The 24,724-nt window shown below is 39.4% G+C and overlaps 1 protein-coding gene and 1 long non-coding RNA gene across 2 annotated transcripts in view; one reads left to right on the top strand and one right to left on the bottom strand.

Moving 5' to 3' along the window:
• Positions 1 to 24,724, top strand: part of LOC105483461 (uncharacterized) — a 256,962-nt gene that overhangs the window by 54,393 nt on the left and 177,845 nt on the right. Inside the window, exon 5 of the long non-coding RNA XR_011622679.1 lies at positions 1,735 to 1,899. This is a non-coding gene — a long non-coding RNA (uncharacterized lncRNA). The remainder of the gene's footprint in view (positions 1 to 1,734; positions 1,900 to 24,724) is intronic.
• Positions 9,222 to 10,574, bottom strand: LOC105483462 (heterogeneous nuclear ribonucleoprotein C-like). The gene has a single exon (XM_071095496.1). The coding sequence runs from the start codon at positions 10,387 to 10,389 to the stop codon at positions 9,928 to 9,930; it is 462 nt and encodes a 153-aa protein (XP_070951597.1). The 5' UTR covers positions 10,390 to 10,574; the 3' UTR covers positions 9,222 to 9,927.

Raw genomic sequence — 24,724 nt, 5'->3', positions numbered from 1 at the left:
ATACCACACATCTACAGCCATCTGATCTTTGACAAACCTGAGAGAAACAAGAAATGGGGAAAGGATTCCCTATTTAATAAATGGTGCTGGGAAAATTGGCTAGCCATAAGTAGAAAGCTGAAACTGGATCCTTTCCTTACTCCTTATACGAAAATTAATTCAAGATGGATTAGAGACTTAAATGTTAGACCTAATACCGTAAAAATCCTAGAAGAAAACCTAGGTAGTACCATTCAGGACATAGGCATGGGCAAAGACTTCATGTCTAAAACACCAAAAGCAACGGCAGCAAAAGCCAAAATTGACAAATGGGATCTAATTAAACTAAAGAGCTTCTGCACAGCAAAAGAAACTACCATCAGAGTGAACAGGCAACCTACAGAATGGGAGAAAATTTTTGCAATCTACTCATCTGACAAAGGGCTAATATCCAGAACCTACAAAGAACTCAAACAAATTTACAAGAAAAAAACAAACAACCCCATCAAAAAGTGGGCAAAGGATATGAACAGACATTTCTCAAAAGAAGACATTCATACAGCCAACAGACACATGAAAAAATGCTCATCTTCACTGGCCATCAGAGAAATGCAAATCAAAACCACAATGAGATACCATCTCACACCAGTTAGAATGGCGATCATTAAAAAGTCAGGAAACAACAGGTGCTGGAGAGGATGTGGAGAAATAGGAACACTTTTACACTGTTGGTGGGATTGTAAACTAGTTCAACCATTATGGAAAACAGTATGGTGATTCCTCAGAGATCTAGAACTAGATGTTCTAGATCTAGAACATATATACAAAAGAAAAGAAAAGACAAACCATAATAACTATGTCTCCTTCCAAAAAATTACAAAAAGAAGGGAACAGCTGACAGAGACAAAAGCAATATCAGAAATCTAAGAAGAGAGAAGACAGTAGTATAATAACAGGCAGTGTTTACCCAGTGGTTACTACGGGCGAAGCACTGTTCCAAATACTTTAATTTAGTAACCCACTCAAACCTCACAATAACCCTATGAAATAGATTCTGTTTCATAGAATCTATGAATATAGATTATGACCCAGCCATCCCATTACTGGGTATATACCCAAAGGATTATAAATCATGCTGCTATAAAGAGACATGCACACGTATGTTTATTGCAGCACTATTCACAATAGCAAAGACTTGGAATCAACCCAAATGTCCATCAGTGACAGACTGGATTAAGAAAATGTGGCACATATACACCATGGAATACTATGCAGCCATAAAAAAGGATGAGTTTGTGTCCTTTGTAGGGACATGGATGCAGCTGGAAACCATCATTCTTAGCAAACTATCACAAGAACAGAAAACCAAACACCGCATGTTCTCACTCATAGGTGGGAACTGAACAATGAGATCACTTGGACTCGAGAAGGGGAACATCACACACTGGGGCCTATCATGGGGAGGGGGTAGGGGGGAGGGATTGCATTGGGAGTTATACCTGATGTAAATGACGAGTTGATGAGTGCTGACGAGTTGATGGGTGCAGCACACCAACATGGCACAAGTATACATATGTAACAAACCTGCACGTTATGCACATGTACCCTAGAACTTAAAGTATAATAATAATAATAAATTTAAAAAAAGAAGTTATTAATGTTGTAATTGAAAGATTATACTCTTTAACAAGTATCTTTCCTTTCTCCCCATCTCCCAGGCCCTGGTAACCACCCTTCCACTCTCTCTTTCTCTAGGTTTGACTTTCTTGGAGTCCACATATGTGAGATCATGCAGCATTTGTTTTTCTGTGCCTGGCTTATTTCACTTAGTGTAATGTCCTCCAGGCTCATCCAGGTTGTTGTAAACGGCAGGATTTTCTTCTTTTTTAAGGCTTGGAGAGTCATTTGTTTTCATAAAAGGTATGTATTTCAATACTTTTGCTATTGATTCATTTTTAATAATTATTTTGGAGCTTCCTCCATCACATTTTCTATTTTTGATCTCCTTTCATTTTCCTTTCGAGGAGCTGGGTAGCCTAGTGGTTAAGCACTCAGATGTGGTACTCAGACTCTCTGGGCTTAACTCCTGGCTACACCATTTTGCTAGCCCTATAACTGTGAACAAGTTCCTTGATTTCTCTAAAACTGTATTTCCTCTGCAATGCGTATAGCAACAGAATCTATTTCATAGGGTTATTGTGAGGTTTGAGTGGGTTACTAAATTAAAGTATTTGGAACAGTGCTTCGCCCGTAGTAACCACTGGGTAAACACTGCCTGTTATTATACTACTGTCTTCTCTCTTCTTAGATTTCTGATATTGCTTTTGTCTCTGTCAGCTGTTCCCTTCTTTTTGTAATTTTTTGGAAGGAGACATAGTTATTATGGTTTGTCTTTTTTCTTTTCTTTTGTATATATGTCAGCCCAATTAGATATGGAATTCTGGTTCTTAAATTGATTTTCTTAGACTCTGAAGGCAGCTCTCCATGATCCTTTGGCATTCAGTATTGTGAAAAACTTGATGCAACTTGAGGATTGCTTTTGTAATCCTCGCCCTTCCCTGCCAGCACCCCCGTGTTGATGCTTGTAGGATTCTGTTTTTAGTGCTGAAATGAAATATTTCATCAAGATATATCAGGCTTAAGTCTGCTCTAATTAAGTTTACCTGACACTAAACGTGTCCTCTACACTTGTAATCAAATGACTTTCTTCAGCTCTGCTAAGTTTTCTATTGCTTCTCCCCCTTTTTTTTCCCCTGCTCTATCTGCCAAGTTCTTTCCTTCTAGACCTCTATCTTTTTCAACTTTTATTTTAAGTCCAGGGGTATATGTGTAGGATGTGCAGGTTTGTTACATAGGAAAACGTGTGCCCTGGTGGTTTACTGCACAGATCATCCCATCACCCAGGTATTAAGCCCAGCATCCATTAGCTATTTTTCCTAATGCTCTCTGCCCCACAACCCCACAGGTGCCCAGTGTGTGTTGCTCCCTGCCATGTGTCCATGTGTTCCCCTCAATCAGCTTCCACTTATATGTGAAAAGATGTGGTATTCCGTTTTCTGTTCCCGTGTCCTTCTAGACTTCCTATAAAACTTATTTGAGATCTCCTGGATCTTTCTTCTAAATTTTTACTTCTCTGGCAGCATTTTTTACAATTTTTTGGAGTTCTGGAAGGAGTTTTTAAGCTTATTTTTCTAATCCGTTGATTCCAATTCTACAGAATCTCCTCTTGTATTCACAAATTCCATTACATTAGAAATTTCATGGTCATATTTTTCATCTCAAAGCAACTTTTTCTGCTCTCAGGTTCTACCTTTTTAATGACTTATTGGGTTTAGTTCGTACACACAATGTTCTCTTGAATCTTCTTGAAAGTACACATTGGATATTTTCTATGGTTTTTCCTAGCTTTTATTAATAAAACCATTCTTAGGAATTATTTTGTCTGCCTTCTCAGCTTGACTGCTTTCTAACTATTGACTCCCTTTAGAATTTTCTCTTTGCTTCTTGCAAATAACCCATGGATGGGATAGGGAATGAAGGAGTGATTGGGTAAGTAGAATGATGGAGGACATTCTAGGTTTGCCCATATTTGGAGATTTACGTGACTTCTTTTAAACAGATGCAGTTTGGGACAAAATAAAAAATAAAGCAGGAATAAAGAGGAGGGAAGAGAAGGAATAAAGAAATAGGTAGAAAGAAATTACAAAAGGAAGGAAGGAAGGAAGGAAGAAAAAATAATGAAGGAAATTAAAAAGGAAAAGGAAGGAAGAGTTACCATTATTGTAGTTTTACATTGAAAAATTATAAGGTGGTGACCTCTGAAGAATAGGATGTAAATTAAGGCTGGGTGGGGGTCTGGACAGCAACATCAAGAAGTCCTGTTCCTATGCCAAAGAGATTCAATTCACTCTCTTACTGCTGGAATAATGTGCCTGTTCTCTGACTGTCTTTTGAGACCAGATGTAGCATTGCCCCTATTCTGTTTGGCTTGCTGTATGATTCAATAGTGAACTGGGGAAAAATTATGCAGAGTAATCCCAACCCTGTCAGCTCCAGATTTGCAACTTCCCTCCAGTACCTGCTACTTCGTCCGAATGCCCTGCTGCTATCAACTTCGAGTCAGTGTGGGAATTGTGACTTGGTCAGCAATTTTCTCAGTTTTCTTGCTTACAACATATTCTGCAGGAATTGCTTTAGTTTTTCATAACAGTTTTTTGTTTCCTTCTATGATTTTCAGAGCTGATGCAATTTTCCCACAGTTTTTGAATTCCTTTGGTCATTTCATTAGGGATTTTGGAGAGTCAGAAGTTAAATGCAAGTATTCAGAAGAAAGTCTGTGTTTTAAATGTGTGAGTAGATTATTATTATCAGGTATTACATGACAATTAACACATTAACAAACCACTGGAAATATTTAAACATCCCTCAGTTTTGTGGTTCCCAAACTCTGGTGACAGATGAGTTGCATCTGAAATACCTGGAAACTGTTTTGTGAATGGTGAGGTGACTCTCAAGAGTTCCAATTTAGAAGGTATGTTGAGGGTCCTTAACATATGAGTTTTAAACCTCTTTCCAAGCAATTTTTATGATCAGCTAGGTTTGGGAGTGCTATGATGTAAATGTGTCCTTCAAAAGTTCATGTGTTCAAAACGTAACTGCCGTTGTAACAGTATTAAGAGGTGGGGTCTTTAAGAGGTGATTAGGTCAGAGGGTACTCTGCCCTCATGAATAGATTAATGTTGCTGCCTCGGGAGTGAGCTCATGATAATAGAATCAATTTTGCTCTATTTCCCTCTGTCTTGCAGATTCACACCGCAGGTGATGCCTTCTGCCATGGGACGCCCCTCACCAGATTCTGGTGCCGTGCTCTTGGACTTCCTAGCCTCCAGAACCACAAGCCAAATACACTTTGGTTCTTTATAAATTATCCAATCTGTGATATTCTGTTATAGCAGCAGGAAATGAACTAGAACATCGAGTCACTTCCCTAATCTAGAATAGCCAACTCTTTGCAATTATGATCTTATTATTCAATTTTTGATTTTAGGAACTCTTTCTCCTTCCTACTCCTGAGGATAATAGCATACATTTTAGTCTTTTGCTTATGAGAACAAGTATACATTATTTTTTTTTTCTTTTAATGTTTTATGATGTTTGTTAACATAACTGGAGACCCCCTGAAGTGTGGCAAGAAAAACATTATCGCTCTAACTGTAGGGTGGTTGTAGCTACATCCGAATGAGGCACATTTTGAAAATGAGATAGTAATCCCCTACAAATTCTTTGCTGGAGTTCTTAGATCTGGAGAAGTAATTTCATCATGCATTGTGATTATTTGAGAAAGTCCTATTGTGCCTTTTTAAGATGACAGTGTGGAGCTGATGGGGGGAAAATAGGCAGGAACAGCTGGAGGCTTTGCAAGTGCTTTCATGAGCAGGATGTTCCATGCCAGGAGGGAATGCATTTTACTGGAATTTTTAAATAAAAATGTTCTACTTCTTGAATACGTTTTTTAAAATCAGTATTATTTAGAAATTTCAGTGCTGGCTTTATTTTCTGTAATAACAAGGACAGACATGCTTATTGCTAAAGATGTAGTTAACACAGTTTGGTTTTATTTGGGGAGTGGTTGGCTATTTAGATTAATCCATAATCAAATCCACTAATATCAGTGAGAAATATTCATACTTAGAATGACATATGCAAATACATAAAAATAAAAGGCATTTTTAAACTTTGTTTTTAACCTAGGAACTCTGCCTCCGGTATCTAAACATCTGGTTTCCATTCTCTTCGTCAAAGCTAACAGCCAGAGCCCTTAAGAAGAGAGATTAGATATAAAATCCTGATAAATCCCATTCAGTTTGAGCTCTGTACCAGTAACAGAACACCATTTGTTGTCCATCTGTCTTTGGGTAAAATGGGGGAGCTTTGGAGCTAATACCACAATGAAAAAAAGTGATTGGAGTTTATCTTGCACTGTATTTTATTCAGACTGCAATCTTCTGATGACACAGATATATACCACACTATACTCTGAAATCACCAGAATAAAATTGTTTTAGGCCCTTATATAATACTGTGCTAACTAAACAATAACAGCCACATTTAAATGGTCTGCAGGTTACACAGACAAACTCCAGGTTTTCTTTTAGGTTTACCACTCCCCTAGGAACTTTAAATCTCTTTGTATCTAATCTCTGTTTTCTTCTATCTCTCATTCTGTTTATAAGTGCAACTTGGGACTCAAAACAGAAAAGCATTTGCAAGGTTCAAGGGTTTAGAACTCTACCTCTCAGGACAAAACAAATTAACAAGCAAATCTCTTGTGTAGGTTATTGCATTATCATCAAGATGAGAATCTTAACAATTTATTTAATTATAGAAGATGTGTATGAAAGATGGGGAGTAAAAGAGCTATTTAGATATAAAACATAAGTCAATGATAGGTATGCAAAAGGCATACAGAATAACAGCAAGAATACATGTTAGGTCCTGCCCGTGTTTCAAAGCCACCAAGTTCTCTTAGGGCACACAAAGCTATGCATGCACACACACACACACACACACACACACACACACACACACACACACACACACAATGGCATTTGCCACTGTATTAGTTGTATTAGTTTTCTATGTTGGATAGAAAATAGCCACTAACTTAGTGGCTTGCAACAATATTAATTTATTATCAGAAATCTGGCATGCTTTAGTTGGGTTCTCTGATCAGTGTCTCATGGTTGCAATCAAGGTGTCTGCTGGTTGCATCTTCATCTGGAGGCTCAGTTAGGGAAATCTGTTTCCCGGCTCTCTCAGGTTATTGGCAGGATTCATTTTCTTGAACTTGTATGACTAAGGTCCTCATTTTCTTACTAGTTGTTGGCTGAGGGTAAACAAAATATGATATATCCATATAATGGAATGTTATTTGGCCATAGAAGGGAATGAAATTCTGATACATACTACAACAGAGAAGCTCCTTGAAGACTTTATGCTTTTCATATTTTCATAAGTGAAAGAAGCCAGACACCAAAGACCACATATTATGATTCCATTTATAAGAAATATCCACCCAGCTACTCGGGAGGCTGAGGCAGGAGAATGGCGTGAACCCGGGAGGCGGGGCTTGCAGTGAGCTGAGATCCGGCCACCGCACTCCAGCCTGAGCGACAGAGCCAGACTCCATCTCAAAAAAAAAGAAATATCCAGAATAGGCAAATCTACAGGCACAGAAAGTGGATCTGTTGGTACTCTGGATTGGGGGGATAAAGTGGTAGGAAAATGATGGCTAAACAGGGTTTCTTTGACGGTGATGAAAATGTTCTAAAATTAGCTACAGTAATGGTGTACACCACTGTGAATATACTGTGAATCCTTGCATTACACACTTTAAATAATAGAATTGTATGGTGTAAGAACTATATCTCAGTAAAACTCTTAATAAGGAAGTTATAACTGCTGAAAGGAAATCACGTTAAGTAAACAGAGGTAAAGCACAAACTTCAGGCCCCTTTCTCAAAGCCTAAGTAAGAAAGGGAACCTCTTTTACAACAGAGTAACTTTCCCCTGGCAAAATCTTTCCAATTCACTGAGAATATACATTTTTGTCTACCTTTTCATCCAAGAAGTTCCAGTGAGGACGTGTTTTTTAATCATACTGAGAAAGCTCTCAGGAAGGTGTAAGAGTGGACTCTGATACTGAATTTCAGGAAGAACAACATCTTGTCTTTGCTTTTGAGATTGTTTGCTAGTTTACTTATGCAAAGTACCTTCATCTGGAGGGTTGGGAAGTGGGTGAAACTTGGGAATCGTTAAACAGCTTCAAGGAAGCAGGACTGCTTCCGCGTTGTAGCTGCAAAGTCAAAGATCCAGGTTTCCTAAGAGAGAGATAAGAGGAGAAATGTTGCTCTGGAGTTTGGTGGAGCTAAACTGGACTAAGAGCTTTGAGGGAGAAGAGAAGAGATAAGAGGCTCATAGTAATGGACACTTACAAAGGCAGGCACTTTGAATATGCTCTCGCTTTAAGAAGTGTTTTCAGTATTAAATAATTGCCACACCCATTTCGTGAATTAGATTATGTCATGTCCATTTCTCAGATGAGACTACTGGGGTCTGGAGACATGGTCACAGTTAGCCATGGAATTGTAACTGAATGATGGGTCTGTATGATTCCTTGAGGCTTCATTCTCCGCCCTCTTCTCTTTTTACTCCATACCGCTGGTTCTCAACTGGGGTCACTTTTGCCCCCACTATCCCCCAGAGGACATTGGGTAATATCTGTAGACATTTTTGGTTATGACAACTGCATGTGGGAATGCTACTGACATCTAGTTGTGTAGAAGCTATGGATATACCTAAACATTTTACAATACACAGCGCAGAATTGGCTGGCCCCAAACCTCAGTAGTGCAGAGGTTGATAACCCCAGCTTTAAACACAGCTTTGTAGCTCATCAGCTCGTGTGTGTTCAGCAAGAATGCATAGTTGATTCTGACTTCCACATATATTTCCCCAGTCCAGATGTCTGTCAAGAACTTTGGATTGATGTATGCAACTGCCTCCTCTCCTCATTTATTCCTAACTCAAACTATTCAGTCATCATATATTGAGTCAGTATTTAGGTGTGCAATTGTGACGTAAATATCACAATTTTGGTGTACAGTTGATTTCTTTAAATCAAGGTATAAATAAGGTCCACACATTGTGATTGATAGGCATGTCTCTGATTACTCTTCTAATCTGTAGTCTGTCTCTATTTCTTTTTTTCATTTTATTTTTGTAATTTGTTTGTTAAGAAAAGTAGGTGATTTGTCCTGTTGATTTTCTGATTGTAACCTGTATCATTCTATTTTTTTTTTCTCCAAATTCCTGGTTTAATAAGGACTTGTTTATTTCGAGGAAAAAAGGTCCCAAACATCAGGCTGTTCACAAAAATAACCCACAGTATCAACTTTAGAAAACAAATCTTAAGACTATAACACTAATTATTTTTCTAGAGGATGCATTTGACATGCCAACTCTCATTCACAAAAATACATTGTTACATTTGTGTTGAACTGCCCCACACAGCACACTAATGTGGGGGTGTAACACACATACTTCTAACTCAAAGCTGCTTTCAGGAGCTACTCAACTAAATGAGATTGCCTTTGCAGTTAGGGAAGCAACTACTGAACTTATGTATGAATGAAAAGAACTGTACTCCCTGCATAACAAGAGATTATTTTGGAGACAGTTGATAAAAACCATACATCCTTTTTATTGTTAAGTCATAAAGAGGTATCAAAATTAAAAGCAAAAATTACAGGGTAAGACTTAACAAAACTACTAGGAGCGTCAAAGGAAGTGAAAATGGGACTAGGCGCGGGGCAATATGAATTAATGAACATGGGAAGGACAAGGATGGGGAGAACAGTGAGCATGTGCTGAAGATACTAGGGGAGAGGATCTGGTGAAAAATTTGATCTTAGACAAGCGCCTAGGTAAAGAAATAATGGGATAAGATTTCTAAACCCCACTATGTGCTTAAGAGTCATCCTCGCCATTGGCGCTGTCTCTGTCATCCTCTCCTTCCTCAGCCTCTTTTTCATCATCCTTGATCAACTCCAGCTGGTCATCCCCCCGATCTTCATTATCATCATCATCCAGTAGGTCCCCCTCCTCAGCAGAGTCATCTGCACCCCCCTCAGACTCCATCTTCACATTAGTCTCATCTTTCTTCACGGAGCTGCTGCTCTGCTCCTCTTCTGACTTATCGTTCTTCATCTCTACTGCTTGTTTGCTCTGTTCCTTTTCAATTTTTTCCAGGTTTTCCAGGAGAGAATCCACTTTTTGTTTTATCTGGGTCAACTCCTTCTTAATGGCCTGAAGGTCATCTCCTTTCAACTTTCCAGACTTGGAAGATCCCCGCTGTCCACTCTTAGAATTGAAGCCACTTTTGCCCCTTCATGAGGTGTTTCCTGATACACGCTGACGTTTCGAGGGCACTACACCCCGAGCAATAGGAGGAGGAGGAGGTACACGTGCTGGGTAACTGTACATCCTATCATAATAGTCCCGTTGAAAGTCATAGTCCAAGTCAAAAGAGGAGTCGTACATCTCCGCTGCAGATCGTTTCACACCTGCTTTTCCTCGGTTCACTTTTGGCTCTGCAGCCAGGTTAATATCTAAAACCTGGCCAGCAATCATTCTGCCATCCTCTCCTGCTACAGCAGCCCGGGCATTTCTCTCATTAACATATTGAACGAAGGCAAAGCCCTTATGAACAGAGCAGCCCACAATTTTGCCATACTTCGAAAAGATTGCCTCCACATCAGATTTCTTGACCACAAGAGTGTTGAGATTCCCAATGAACACACAGGAGTTCATGGAGCGAGGATCTGTCTTGTTGGTAACGTTGCTGGCCATTGTGTTTGATGATAAGGTTTCTCACAAAGCTGAAAATGTAGCTGAAGATCAAAAAAATCTCACAGGAGAGAGGAGGGAGAAGAGATTCGATTCTGAGTCTCCTACTCCCGGATTCGGCGTGGAGAAACCGACTGCTGGTCGAGGTCGGCAGCGCGGCCACAACCGCTCAGTCTTCGTCTCTTCACAAAATCGTAACCTGTATCATTCTAAATTTCCTGTAATTGATCTGAAGGTTTGATTAGATGTTTAATTAGATTCAGGTTTAACTTTTTCTTTTAGCAAAATTAATTCATAGGTAACATTATGTTCTCCTGTTCAGAGGCACATAATGTCTATTGGGTTTTCTTTCGTGGCTTTAGCAGCTATTGCTGATCAATACCTACTCCATTACCTCATTTAGAATTGCAAAATGGTTATGTACTAATTAAATTATTCCTTCCTCATTTATTAGCTGAAGTATTTCTATAAAGAGAAGCATCCCATCTAGTACTGTTTACCCTTTGGTGCAGTTCATATAGAAAAAGCAAGATAAATGCTTCAATCTTTCCCTTTATTTAACAGTTTTAAAACAATTTATTGGTATTCTTTGGTGGCAGCTAATCTGTGTTATCAGAGTATCATTATAGACTGAAGCTTATGTGATGCACTTCAATCTATTGTAGTTATCATTATTGACACTCAAATTGCCCATCTTTAATGACAGCCCATGGAAGTTGACTTGTTAGTCCCCTCAGATCTGGGAGTGAGGAGGTTAGGAGTAGAGGCCGACCTGCTCAGCTGCTCTAAATAGATTTCCTCAGTGTTCTGCACTGATGTTTGCCCTGTATCTCTTCTGCATAAGGTTGGGATACCCTTGGTTCTCTTTTACATCTTTTTCTCTCTTGTTCATACGTTGGCCTGTGACTTCTTTGTCCATCTGATTCTGTTTAATTTCTATTTTTATGCAAATCTTCCATTTCTGAATTCCTTATTGTTTCCCAAGGCTGTTATTTATTTGGTCTTTCAGATGATGGTCTTCATCCCTGGGGGAAAAGAGGTATTTGGTAAGAGTCAGGAATTGATGGAGTCTGCTGTCTTGATGGAATCTGAGAGATCTTTCAAAAATGTGAATCAAACAATGCTGCTTCCATGACTGAAACTGTGATAGCCCACACCTGCTACAGACCACGTCCAAATTCTTTAAGGAATTCTGTTATCCTCTAAATCCTGCTTAACTTTGCTTCTTACCTGACACCTTCTGCTCCCAAAATTTCAGCCATGTGAAATCTCTTTCAGTTCTCCAAACATGGCACACTGTTTCTCCAGCTTATTGTTTTCTGCTGACTATGTTCTTTCTGCCTTGTCACCTGGAGTACATTCCCTTCTTTCTCACCTTTTTCTCAACTTCCCTTCCTCCTTTATGTCTCGGTTTAGATGGTATTTCTTCCATTAGGTCTTCTTTGAACAGGGTGCATATGTCTCCGACTTTTCCTGGGAAAGTTCTAGATTATGCCTGCTGAAAAATAATTAGTGCCTTTAAATTATTTTTAATATACCTTTTCATTCTTACAAGGGTCCCTATTTGAATAATACATTATATAATCACTCTATCTCTGAATTTACATTTCCAGAACTGTGTTATATTTCTTTTGTATGGATTTCCATGATATTTCATAATTGCATCTAGCATGTTTCAGGTGCAATTATACTTTCCTATTTACTTGCCTTTGTCATGGAAATAATCGTGTCCAGCTCAAATTCATATGTTGATGCCCTAACCCTCAAATGTGACTATAATGGAGATAGGTTCCTTAAAGAGGTAATAAAGATTAAATGAGGTCATAAAAGTGTCATCCTAAACCCCTATTTACTCCAATAAGGATGGTGCTGTGTCTGAGAGGCTGAAGAAGAGACCTGGAGGCAATGAATAAGACATAGGGCTCTTTGGGGGAACTTGCTTACAGGGACAGTCCAGTGGCAGTGAGCTGGACAGGAGAAGTGCTACCATTTGTAAAAGGCAGGCAGTTTACACAGTATTTTCACACAGTACCATCCATCTAGCAATCACTATTTAACCCAAAACAAAGGACCTCGATCCACTGGACAGCCTGTGTTCAAAGGGAAGGGCCAGGGATTCAGAAGTCTGAACACACTTCTTCTCAGACCACAGGGTCATTCTCAGGGTATGCTTAAGTTATTGCCAACAGGTGTATCTGCTGTAGAAAATGTGAGTCCCTAATCCAATAGGACTAGTGTCCTTATAAAAAGAGGAAAAGACACCAGGAATGCACAGACACAGAGGAAAGGCCATGTGAGGACACAGCAAGAATATAAGCATCTGCAAGCCAAGGAAAGAGGTCTCAGGAGAAGCTAAATATGTTGATACCTCGAGCTTGGACTTCCAGCCTCCAGAGCTGTGAGAAAATAAATTTCTGTTGTTTAAGTCACCCAGTTTGTGGTATTTTATTATGGCAGTCCTAATAAACTACCACAGCCTTCTTCACTAGATTGGCTTAATTTTTGTATCTGTACCATCAGAATATAAAATTAATTTTTATTTTATATCCATATGATCAGTGCTAGGTACATGGTGGGCATTGTACAAGTCAAGGTTCAGTCTGACAAAACAGAGCCCTTAAGAGTGAAATGTATTTGATCTGTGTACCCAGTTACTGTCACCTAGCTTCTAAAACCACAGGAATTTCCTAGGTAATTAGAGTGTCTTTTGTTATTCATGGACCTCCTTTGATCATACCTGTATTTATCCTAATACTGGGATTTAGGATAGGGCCCTTGGATAGCCTCAAGATGCTGCCAGTTATCAGAAAGACCAAGTGACTAGAGAATTAAAGGGTTGGAACTTTCAACCCCATCCATTGACCTGATGGAAGGTGCTGGAGATGATAGTCTATAAAAACTCTTGAACAATGAGATTTAATGAGCTTCCTGGTTATTGAACATGTGGAGGTGCTGAGAGGGTGGCAAACCCAGAGAAAGATGAAAATTGTGACACCCCCCCACCCCAGACTTGTATCCATCTCTTAAATCTAGCTGTTCATTTATATCCTGTTTAATATCCTTTAAAGTAGACCAGTAAATGTAAGTAAAGTCTTTCACTCCGTTCTGTGAGTTGTCTTAGCAAATTATAGAACACAGGGAGGCAGACCTTGGGAATTCCAGTTGATACAACCATTGGTCAGGATTACAGGTCACAACCTGGGATTTGTAATTGGCATCTTAAGGTAGGGGGGCAGTTTTGTGGGATTGAGCTTTTAACCTATGGGATCTGACTCTTAACCTGTGGGATTGATTTGAGTTATAGGACATCCAACTGGTGTCTGCTAAAGAATTGCTTGGTGTGTTGAGGGGAAAAAACCCCACGAATTCGATCACAGAGGCATTCTGTGTTCAGTGTGAGAGTAGAGAGAAAAATGTGGTTTTGGTTTTGGTTTGCCTTTTATAAGAAAAAATGTATAATATGTAATTTTGGAAGTTGCTTAAATGGTCTAACAGAGTCTATTGTGTTCGCGCCTGATTCTGAAGTCTGAATCAGGAGACACCCACCTGGGAAGAAAAGATGAAGGCAAAGTGGTGAAGAGCAAGAAGAAATTAGAACCCACGAGAATGAGCTGGAACTCCAACGGGTGAATTAGAACTATGTCAGTCTTTCCAAACCTCCAGTTTCAATGCTGAAGGGGCGACCTTCAATCGAAGTTTGAGCCCTTTGTCATAGAACTAAATATTCACCTGATCAGGGAGTTGAAGAAGCTTGTCAGAGAGTTGAGGGGGTGTCTGATTGGAGCAGAAAAACTGGGACTGAGATATGCCCCATGCTATTCTTGGAGCTTGGAAAATAAAACTGCAAAGATTGGCACTTTGACATGCTGACAGGCCTTAGAAGCTGCCTCAGAATCAAGGTCCCTCTAATATTGTCTTCTTCCCCCAACGCTGCTTCCTCCCAAGCACAAGAAGGGATTCTCTGGAATTTTCTTATTTCACCATGAAATCTTATTTCCAAATGAAAAAGACTACCTTCTTCCTCTCCCTGAAGTCCCCCTGTCTCTCTCAGAAAAGAAGACTGAGGAATGCACCTAGGATGGATTTTTCACAAGAGAATGCCTGCCTTTCTGGCTCATTCAAATTCCAAGTAGAATCATTTACAAGTTAATTTCTGTCAATTTCTTCTTAAGAATCATTTGCTGCCTCTGAAAAGCATTGTCCACATTCCCCATCTCCCCTCTCCCCTATGAAAAATGATATAAGCTTCTGTACCTCATTGGGTTATTGGGTAATCATTCTCCTGAGAATCACCTGTGCTATGCATGTTAAAATAAAATTGTGCAAGCCTTTTCTGCTATTGATTTGCCTTTTGTCAGTTGATTTTCAGTGAAACTTCAAAGTGCAAAGAGGTCATTTTCCTTTGGCTCCTACATCTTCAAGGCAAGCCAGCAGACGGGCACAATGTACATGAGTTGCAATGGTGCCCAGTGGACCTGTGCAGATCTTCCAAGTATTTGTATTTGTATTTTATTTTATTTTATTTTATTTTTTTAAGGCTGCTGTTTCACTTCCACTTCTCAGTTTTTGCAAATGTCATTTGTGGCCCATACTTAACTTGGAGTTATGCAGTGAAGGGAAGTCTGAAAACCATGGTTACACCTTAGCTAAGTTGATATGATATAAATCCACCACAGCTTCTCAATATTATTTGTTAAATAAATAAATGATACTGAAATTATTGACTTTATCATAGTATCATGATCCTTCTCCTAGAATGGGAAGAGCCCTTCTGACCCATTTAAACTCTAGTATCTTCTCAAGGAGCTTTATGTGTCAGTTTGGTCCTGCACATTTTGAGACTATTACAATTTTTTTATGAGTGTGAAAGGAAAATATGGGACCCCCAAATCACTAAGCCAAAGGGAAAGGTCAAGCTGGGAACTGCATCAGGCAAACTTACCTCCCATTTTATTCCTAAATAAGATAGCTACAAAAATATAAAGTATATACCTCCCTCACAATTTGCCCACTAGGAAATTCCCTGTGGGCTTCAAGATCTTTACCCTACAACGGTTCTGTTGAGTTTTACTCTGACAGTGAAATAGACAGCTTATCTTTACAGGTGCAGGACAAAGGACAGAACTCTAAGTCATCCCTCTGATCACTTGAGACAAACACATATCCGATTGCTTCCTCTGATGTAAAAATGCTGATTCAGTGAGCTAGACGACAACATAAAGATCTATTCCTCCACACCACCCACATGTAAACTGTGTATTCAGTGAAAGGCTGATCAAAGATTCAAAAGAATGCAACTGTCTGTCTACTGACACCTTTTGAAAATTTCTTCCTCTTTCCCAAATACTCATCCTTTCACCTTTAAATATTGAAGCCCTCAAAACTATCTTTGGAGAAAGGCACAGACCTGCCTCTCAGGCGTGCATCCTTAACCTTGGCAAAATGAACTTTCTAAATTGATTGAGACCTGTCCGAGATACTTTTTGGTTTCCATGAGGTTGGCATGTTATTACTAAAACAATAGACGTGAATCAGATGTATTAGACATAATGCTTATGAAACCTGAATCATGAGAACCAGCTATAACTTTGTTTTAAAATTAACCAAATGACAGAGGTAAAGGACATTACCAAGTAGTGGTCTTTATTGCTTCATATTTACCCTCAAACTAATGTAATTACAGATGTAGGTGAGGAAAAAATAGTTTTTTCTACCCATCTTAGATTCTTCAGCTGGGGCTCTATAAATTAGACTGTCCAAAAACAGATTAACAAAAGAAAAACAGAAGTTTATTAGTGAAGTGGCATCCTTGTCTGGGGTAAATACCCAGGGTTCATCATCTTGCACCAAGAAGAGTAAGAACATGGACACACGTGGATAGGTTAAGGAGCAGAAAGTTTAACTGGCAGAAGAAAGAAAAGAGGACAGCAGCGCTCTCTCTCTTGCGACAGAGAGGTTTCTGAAAGGGAAAAGCCAGCCTGCAGCCGCCGCAGCAGATATTACAGGCAGGCGTGAAGAGGCAGTGTCTGATTTACATAGGGCCCACGATTGGTTCCACCAGGTGTGACGTTTACTTAGCAAGGGGTGGGGGCAGGGAAGGCTGGTCGCACCACCTGAATCTTATTATGCAAATGGCTTTCCACTTGGCCAGTGCCATCTTGCCTGCTTCTTACTGTACATGTTCGAGAGCCGCCATTTTGATTTTGCCTAGCCATAGGTAGCCTTTTCCTATTGGCACAACTGCTAGCATTCACCCATGTAAGCTTCCAGCTTGTTTGTGTATGTCTGCAGCTTGATTTTACAGGCTGCTCTTTCTTAGAAAAGAAAATGATTTGAGGGCTGCATTTCTTTTTTTTAAAGGAAAACCTTCTTTAGCCTCACTATCTGTCTAAATAATTTCTTTTTAACTGCTATATCATTAACACATGTGTTGTGCTTACACACGTGAGTACCCAGAGATGTACCTATGGGGGTGGTTAGAATTTAGGATTATATACCATCTTAGACTAAAGAAAAAGGGTTTCATGTTGGGAGTGGAAGGAGGCAAGTTATGGGAAGGTGACAAGATAAAAGAATGGCAAACAAGGGTTATTTATTAAGATTTGTTTGCAGATTTAAATTGGTGCTTTCTCCATTGGTAAGAGTTAAGAGTTGTTAAGAGTCCTCCTCTTCCTGGTATGAGAGAGGGAAACACCTCTATAAATGGAGATTTCCCTAATAAAAGGAAAATCCCTGCTTTATTTTTAGAGCTTTTCCTGTTGCTGGTTTTTAATGGCTTTTAGCTCAAAATAATCCATAATCCAAAGAGGCATATTTTGAGGTGGCATACTCTGGTACCCCTCACAGATTCCCTGGCTTGTGAATTAGCCAATTTCATTTCTTCATTGTCTATTTACCTCCTCCATTTACTGATTGCCGTTTTATTCATTCATGTAGAATGAATGTACATGAATGAATTCATGTAGAATTTCTGAAACACATAATGTACTGTGATATTAAGAGATTTTGTTCTATAGATTTTCCAGAGACCAACAATTTGAAGTAGAACAAGAAACACCATTGCTGTTGATAGCTTATATTGAAGGACAATATATGTTTCAACACATCAGCTCACAAAAATGATTTGTTGCCATAGTATCTAAACAACACTCTGTAACCAATAACTGTAGTTTTTAGATAAACGATAATTAGCATGAACAATGTTCAGTCACGTTTTCTCTGGGATACTTGAAGCAGCTCAGCTGTTATACAGAAGCACCCTGAACATGGGAGATTTTTCTTTCCTATTTTCCAGGGTTGTTTGAGAAACTTGCCCCATTCTTAAGATCTTCCACTTGGTCATTGTTGGAGGGGACAGAAAATGCATCCTTGGGCTTAACCAACCAACCCTGCAGAGGTGGAATATCAAGCATGTTAGCTACTTTGGCTAAATGTCTGCAGTAGGATTCTTAGTTAAAATGTTACTGACATATAGGCAGACTTTGTTTAGCCAATTAAATCTCAGGCATCTTTTTAAAAAATGTAAATAATTGCCGGTTGCTAGTGTTCTTCTTTTAATTGATTTTGACTATGCGGAATGATTTTTTAAATCTTTCCAGCTGCTTCATTAGAATTGGAGAGAGAGAGAGTGGCCCATCCCGTCACCCTCCTCTCTCATTGTAATGATTTTGACTATGCAGAATTAATTTTTAAATCTTTCCAGCTGCTTCATTAGAATTGAAGAGAGAGAAAGTGGCCCACCCTGTCACCCTCTTCTCTCACTGTAATGAAGTAAAATTCACAAAACCAGAAATGCAAATGGATTTTCTTGAGTCTTTCCTTCTAATACAGTGATTAGCATGATAACCAACTCTTTTTCATCAACTACTTCCATATAGAATCATGCGTGGAAGCTGTACGTGGACTTGGCAGTGTGAGGGAAATTTGCTTCCTCAAAAAGCAATGCAGATAGCAGAAAAATGAACTGAAAGAACAGAAATGAAAAAATGGGAATAAATCATAAATGATAATCAGAAAGATCCTGATAAACCAGTGGCAAGGATCTTACAAGTCTCTAAAGGTTCATAAAATTCCTTGATTGCTGCCAACATAGCAAAGAAAGGTACTGTATGAGTGTCGTCAAGTCATGCTTCTTTGTGTCTCCTATTATTGCAACTCATCTCTTTCTCCTCCCAGCTCGTCAACTCTCATAGCTCTTTGGAAATTAAAAGAGCTCTCTCTCCATGTTCTCATTTGGTTACTGAAAAACAGAGACTCACTCAAACCACTAGAGGGATCTCTCTTCTTTGAAAAGAGAGAGAGAAAAAAAAGTAAGTTGCATAATAAGCTATAAAGTTGGAATGACACAGGAAATCACCAAGCAGAACAGAAAATGAATTGTTGCAATTTTCAAAGACATTTCAGGGTCTGTGGAGGGGACTCTTCCCCTGTGCAGCCTAGCCTTGCCAAGGTCTTGAGAGAGATCTATCTGGCAAATACGGATTGTGTTTCACCAACACACTTTGGACGACTCTAGTGGCCTTCAGTGGTAGCTGGGATTACAGATGCCCACCACCACACCTGGCTAATTTTTTTATTTTTAGTAGAGATGGGGTTTCACCATATAGGCCAGGCTGGTCTTGAACTCCAGACCTCAAGTGATCTGCCCGCCTCGGCCTCCCAAAGTGCTGGGATTACAGGCATGAGCCACCGCACCTGGCCTTCGACTTCTACATGATAAAAATGTAAAGCTACAGAAGGAATTGCCACCTCAGAAAACTTTCCTCACTGGTCTTCCAGAATGCCTTACCATTCTGTGGCTAAAGACATAGCAAACATTTCCCTGATTTATTTGCCATCTGGCCTCCTGTTGGGTTCTGCCAAGAAGCACTAGAGTGACTGGAACACAGGAAGAAAGGAGGAAGGGACCTCCTTTTTCCTATTTGTTATTCTTGCTCTCACCTGCATGGTGACAGTTTTCTCCAGCAATAACATTTCATCCCTGTAGAAACAGTTGTCTTGACAGTGCCAGTTGGTTTCGATGTCCAACTGCCTTCAAATTCCCAAACCAGTTGGTTGCTCTCCTTCATAAGAACTAACCACCAAGCATTGCCTATTTTTTAGAAGTCTGAGTCCTGCCAGTTGTGGTGGCTCATGCCTGAAATCCCAGTGAGGCAGAAGCAGGAAGATAGCATGAGGCTGGGAGTTGGAGACCAACCTGGCAATGTAGTGAGACACTGTCTATAAAATAATGATAATAATAATTAGCCAGGTGTGGTGGTGCCTGCCTGTAGTCTTAGCTACTCAGGAGGCTGAGACAGGAGGGTCATCTGAGCCCAGGAGTTCAAGGCTGCAATGAGCTATGCTCATGCCAGTGCCACCCAGCCTGGGTGACAGAGCAAGACCCTGTTTGAAAAAAAAAAAATCCAAGTCACAGTTATATAATTCTCCTTTTGTGAGATCCTAAGCTTTAACAGTCTAACCTCTTATTTTTTATTCTTCCAGCTCTATGAGAAATAGCTGCTTGTTATCTCTTGCTAACCTTTAGTGTTTTCTGTTGCTCTTTCATCCCTCAAACATCTGTATAACCAGCCCCTATATTAAATCCTCCTTGTTGGAGTACCTAGTGTGGTTTCTGTTTTTTTCTGACTGCACCTGACTGATAAACTGTGAGAAGACTATAGCAATTAAAGATCTATATAAATAGAGTGGGGGTTCCCCAATAATTCAGTTGGAAAGATCTGGGAAGAATTTATGAAAAAAAATAGGATTTGCAAAAGATCATGAATATAGGTAGGATTTAGAGGTGTAAAGATGGGGTGGAAAAAGACTTTCAAAGCAGGAAAACATTATAAAAATATTTAATAACAGGAAACAGAAAATATTGTAATTTAGCTGGAAATCATAATATGTAAAAGTTAGTATTTAATAATAAATTACCAAAGGTAAAATTGAATCAGATCTTAGTGTAAGAGTAGAGGGAGGGATCTTTAACACCAGACTCAGAATTGCTGAACTATTTAAGGCTTTTGAGCAGGAAGGTTGCAATATTAGGAAGTCAGAGAAGGAAAGGAATAAAACATATTATATATTTTGAAGATACGTAGTGGGTATAAATATGTTCTGTGTTATGGTGGCAATAATAAGAATGTCATATTCTTCTACTTTTCCAAATCAAATGTACTCTGTGTCTGAGTTCCCAATTATCTGACCGGCAGGACATCCAATATCAGTCATTACTTGAACTCATTTCATACCTTCATGTAAGAAGCTACGTGAAACTTTATTCTATATTAACTTAATGTGAATTAATCAGTTTAATTCACATTATTCCATGAATATAGGGGAGGTCCTGGTTCTTAGTTTAAGATGGCCAACATTGCTTTCTTGTTCCTTTTATTTCTGGGTGCCTTGGTTGACAACTGCAAAACTGTTCTGGTTCGGTTCCAGAGATGCCTTGTCATATGGTCCTCTTTGATACAAGAAATTTACACATGTTTACCTATGTAATAAACCTGCACATCCTGCACACGTACCCCGGAACTTACTTAAAAAAAAAAGTTGAAGAAAAAAAGAAATTTGTAGCTGCTCTCAAGGTCAGGGTGTTTACGTTTTAGCCTCTTTGGGTCTCTACATTTGTCCCTCATCAGAGGTTCTGCCACCTTCTAAGTTCTGGTTGGGAGTAAAATACAGATTTTTGCATGTTCCTTATGGTAGGTAGAATAATGGTTTCTCAAAGATGTTACATCCTGATTCCCAGAACTTGTGAATGCTATATGATAATAAAAAGGGGAATTAAGATTGCAGATCAATTAAGATTGCTAATCAATTGATTTAAAACAAGGAGATTATCCGGAATTATTTGGGTGGGCTCAATGTAATCATAAGAGTTCTTGAAAGTGGAAGAGGGAGGCAGAGAAAAAAGTTGCAGTGATGTCATCTCAGAAGCACTGGACCTGCTGCTGGCTTTGGAGATGGAAAGAGAAGACCATAAACCAGGAAATGTGAAGCTGGTGAATTCAAGGAAAGAGACTTTCTCCTCAAGCCTCCAGAAGAAACATAATCTTGCTGTCATATTGATTTCAGCCCAGGGAGAACATTGTTGCATTTCTAACCTATAGAACTGGAAGGTAATAACTTTGTGTTGTTTTGAGTCACAAAATTTGTGTCAATTTGTTACAGAACGTATAAGAAAGGATTGGAACAGTTATGACAGAGATCACATGGTTGACAAGTTCTTAAAAGTTTATTATCTGGCCCTCTTCAGAAAAAGTGTACTGTCTTCTGTCTTGGAAACAAAATTATCACTAATCTTTTTTTCTTTTTCTTTTTTTTTTTTTTTGAGAGGGAGTCTCCCTCTGTCGCCCAGGCTGGAGTGCAGTGGCGCGATCTCGGCTCACTGCAAGCTCCGCCTCCCGGGTTCCCGCCATTCTCCTGCCTCAGCCTCCCGAGTTGCTGGGACTACAGGCGCCGCCACCTCACCCGGCTAGTTTTTTGTATTTTTAGTAGAGACGGGGTTTCATCGTGTTAGTCAGGATGGTCTTGATCTCCTGACCTCGTGATCCGCCCTTCTCGGCCTCCCAAAGTGCTGGGATTACAGGCTTGAGCCACCGCGCCCGGCTTTTATCGCTAATCTTAGGATGAGTATGTGAATAGGTAGGGGGGCACAGATTTTTTTTTTTTTGAATTGTGGCAATAAGCATGACAGACAATATCACAATAGAATAATGCATAGTTGTTGAGGTAAGCTACATTGTGGCCCCAAAGATATCAAGTGGTAATGTCTAGAACATGCAAATGTTGTAAATGTTACCTTACTTGGATAAAGGGTCTTTACAGGTGTGATTAAGGATCTTGAGATGAGAAGATATACGTGGATTAGCTGGCAGGCCCTAAATGTCATCATGAGTGTCCTCGTAAGAATACCTAAGTGGTGGAGGGAGATCTGCTATACACATAGGGAAGGCAATGTGAAGATAGAGGCAGAGATTGGAATGATAGGGCTGGCAAGTCAAGGAATGCAAGGAATGCTAGCAGCTGCCAGAAGCCAGAAGAGGCAAGGGATGGATTATCTCCAAGAGCCTCAGGAGGAAGCACAGTCACTGTTACTTTGATTTTGGACTTCTGGCTTCTAGAACTGTGAGTAAATAAATTTCTGTTGTTTTAAACCACCAAGGTGGCTATGATTATTTCCCATAATTTGTGGCAATTTGTGTTTATTTGTTACTGCAGCAATAGGAAACTAACATAGGTTGGAAGACCATTTTGGAAGATAACAACCTTTTCATTGGCCCATATGATTGAAGTCAATAGAAATTTTGTCTGCTTATGAATTCCAGACTCATTACTTCACATAATATTCTGACTTTGGTGGAAGAAATGCAGGGAAATGCAAAAGAACATGCTCTGGGGACTTACGGACTTCGTGGGTATTCAAATCATTTAGCATTGTGTAAATGATTTCACAGTAATGCAGTCAAAGTTCTCAGAGTAAATCACTTTGACTCTCACTTCTGTCTGGCACAAAGAAGTAATCAGCACTTCAAAATGAGCCCTTGGCTGTTGTATCATTGCCTCAATAACTGCTTACAGAGCACATGTGATGCCAGCTTACTTCTCCTCTGTTTTTATTATCAGCATTTCAAAGTCAGTAGTAATGTACATATATAGATTATACTACATTATTTTACAATGCATTATGTCATATGTGTGTGTATATAGATTTGAGATGGTTCTCCCACTTCATTACCGTATTTAATGTATTAAATATGCTAAATATTTAACTATTCTGCCATGCATCAGTGAAAACTATTTACGACTGGCTTTCTTATAGGTTGGCATGTATTATTTGAACTCTTAGCATCTATAGTATAATTTTCTAGGTTTAATATATACTGTACTCTCCTGAGGAAGCTGTGTATCTTGGTAAAGACAGTAATCATAAAATTACCTATTAAGAGTTTGGCTGTTTAATATCAATATTCCCGAAATGAATCCGATGATTCATTTTATTGTGCCAAGTCAAAGGCAAGTTCTACAACTCACATCAAGTGTTAATAATCCCTTTTCAGGGGTAGCATACAGCTCTCCTGCCACATATCAAATTCTCCCTGCCTCCCGTCTTTGTGCAGCCACAGATATGAAAGGTAATTCTGCATAGGCTTGACTTCTAATCCCATGGGTACCCTAGCAGAACAAGGACACGGGTATACCAGCTGTGCCACTCACTTCCTGCCCTGGGGTCTCTCTGAGGCTGTGTCTGTTGCTGAGGTTCATTTCATCATGATGTGAGCAGCCTCACGTGGTGGCCAACTCAACAATGCATCTTTGTGAAGACCCTCTCTTATTTCCTGTTTACCACCCTCCCTCCATCACACTTCTGAGTAGTCCAGTCAGGCAGCATCTTTTCTCTTAGTCTTCACTTTTTGGGAAACCCAGGCTAAGGTGATAGGATACCACGGTCAAGAGAAAACACCAGCAAAGATTAATTTTTTTTTTTTTTTTTTTTTTTTTTTTTTTGAGACGGAGTCTCGCTCTGTCGCCCAGCCCAGGCTGGAGTGCAGTGGCACGATCTCGGCTCACTGCAAGCTCCGCCTCCCGGGTTCACGCCATTCTCCTGCCTCAGCCTCCCGAGTAGCTGGGACTACAGGCGCCCACAACTGCGCCCGGCTAATTTTTTGTATTTTTAGTAGAGACAGGGTTTCACCATGGTCTCGATCTCCTGACCTTGTGATCCGCCCGCCTCGGCCTCCCAAAGTGCTGGGATTACAGGCGTGAGCCACCGCGCCCGGCCCAAGATTAATTTTTAAAACCTTTCATTGTAGATATTTATAAATAAGCACAAAAGTATAGAGAAGAGTAAAAGCAACCCTCAGGAACCTTTCACCCCATCTACCCTTTCCCCAGTGTTATCTTTGAAAGACATTCCTAGACATGGTTATTATAGAGGGGAGATAGAAAAATAAATACATATATAATTTTGTTGGTTATAACTAAATTCTGCATGATAAAGATTATATCATTGTAGATTCTTCTTACCAATGAAGTCTAAGAGAGCCTTTTTCCCTTTAGTCACCTTAATAGAGTACGTTGTCAAACTTTTGGATTTCTGCCAATCTCATCAGTGTACTTTTAATTGCATTCTTTTATTATATTAGAGATTGAGCATATTGTTGTGTTTATTTGTGGGTTCTTTCCTGGTATCTTTTGTCCATTTTTCTATAGGGCTATTAGCCTTTCTCTTCTTGTTTTCCAGAAGGTCTTCAACATAAGAGGTATTAACACTTTATTTGTGATATAATTTGAAAATACATTTATCCAGTTTTTGTCATTTAACTTTTACCTTTTTTTTGATGTTTTC

This window comes from Macaca nemestrina, chromosome 4 (genome assembly GCF_043159975.1).
Source record: "Macaca nemestrina isolate mMacNem1 chromosome 4, mMacNem.hap1, whole genome shotgun sequence".
NCBI classification, from domain to species: domain Eukaryota; kingdom Metazoa; phylum Chordata; class Mammalia; order Primates; family Cercopithecidae; genus Macaca; species Macaca nemestrina.
This window is presented reverse-complemented; position numbering and strand designations above follow the sequence as displayed.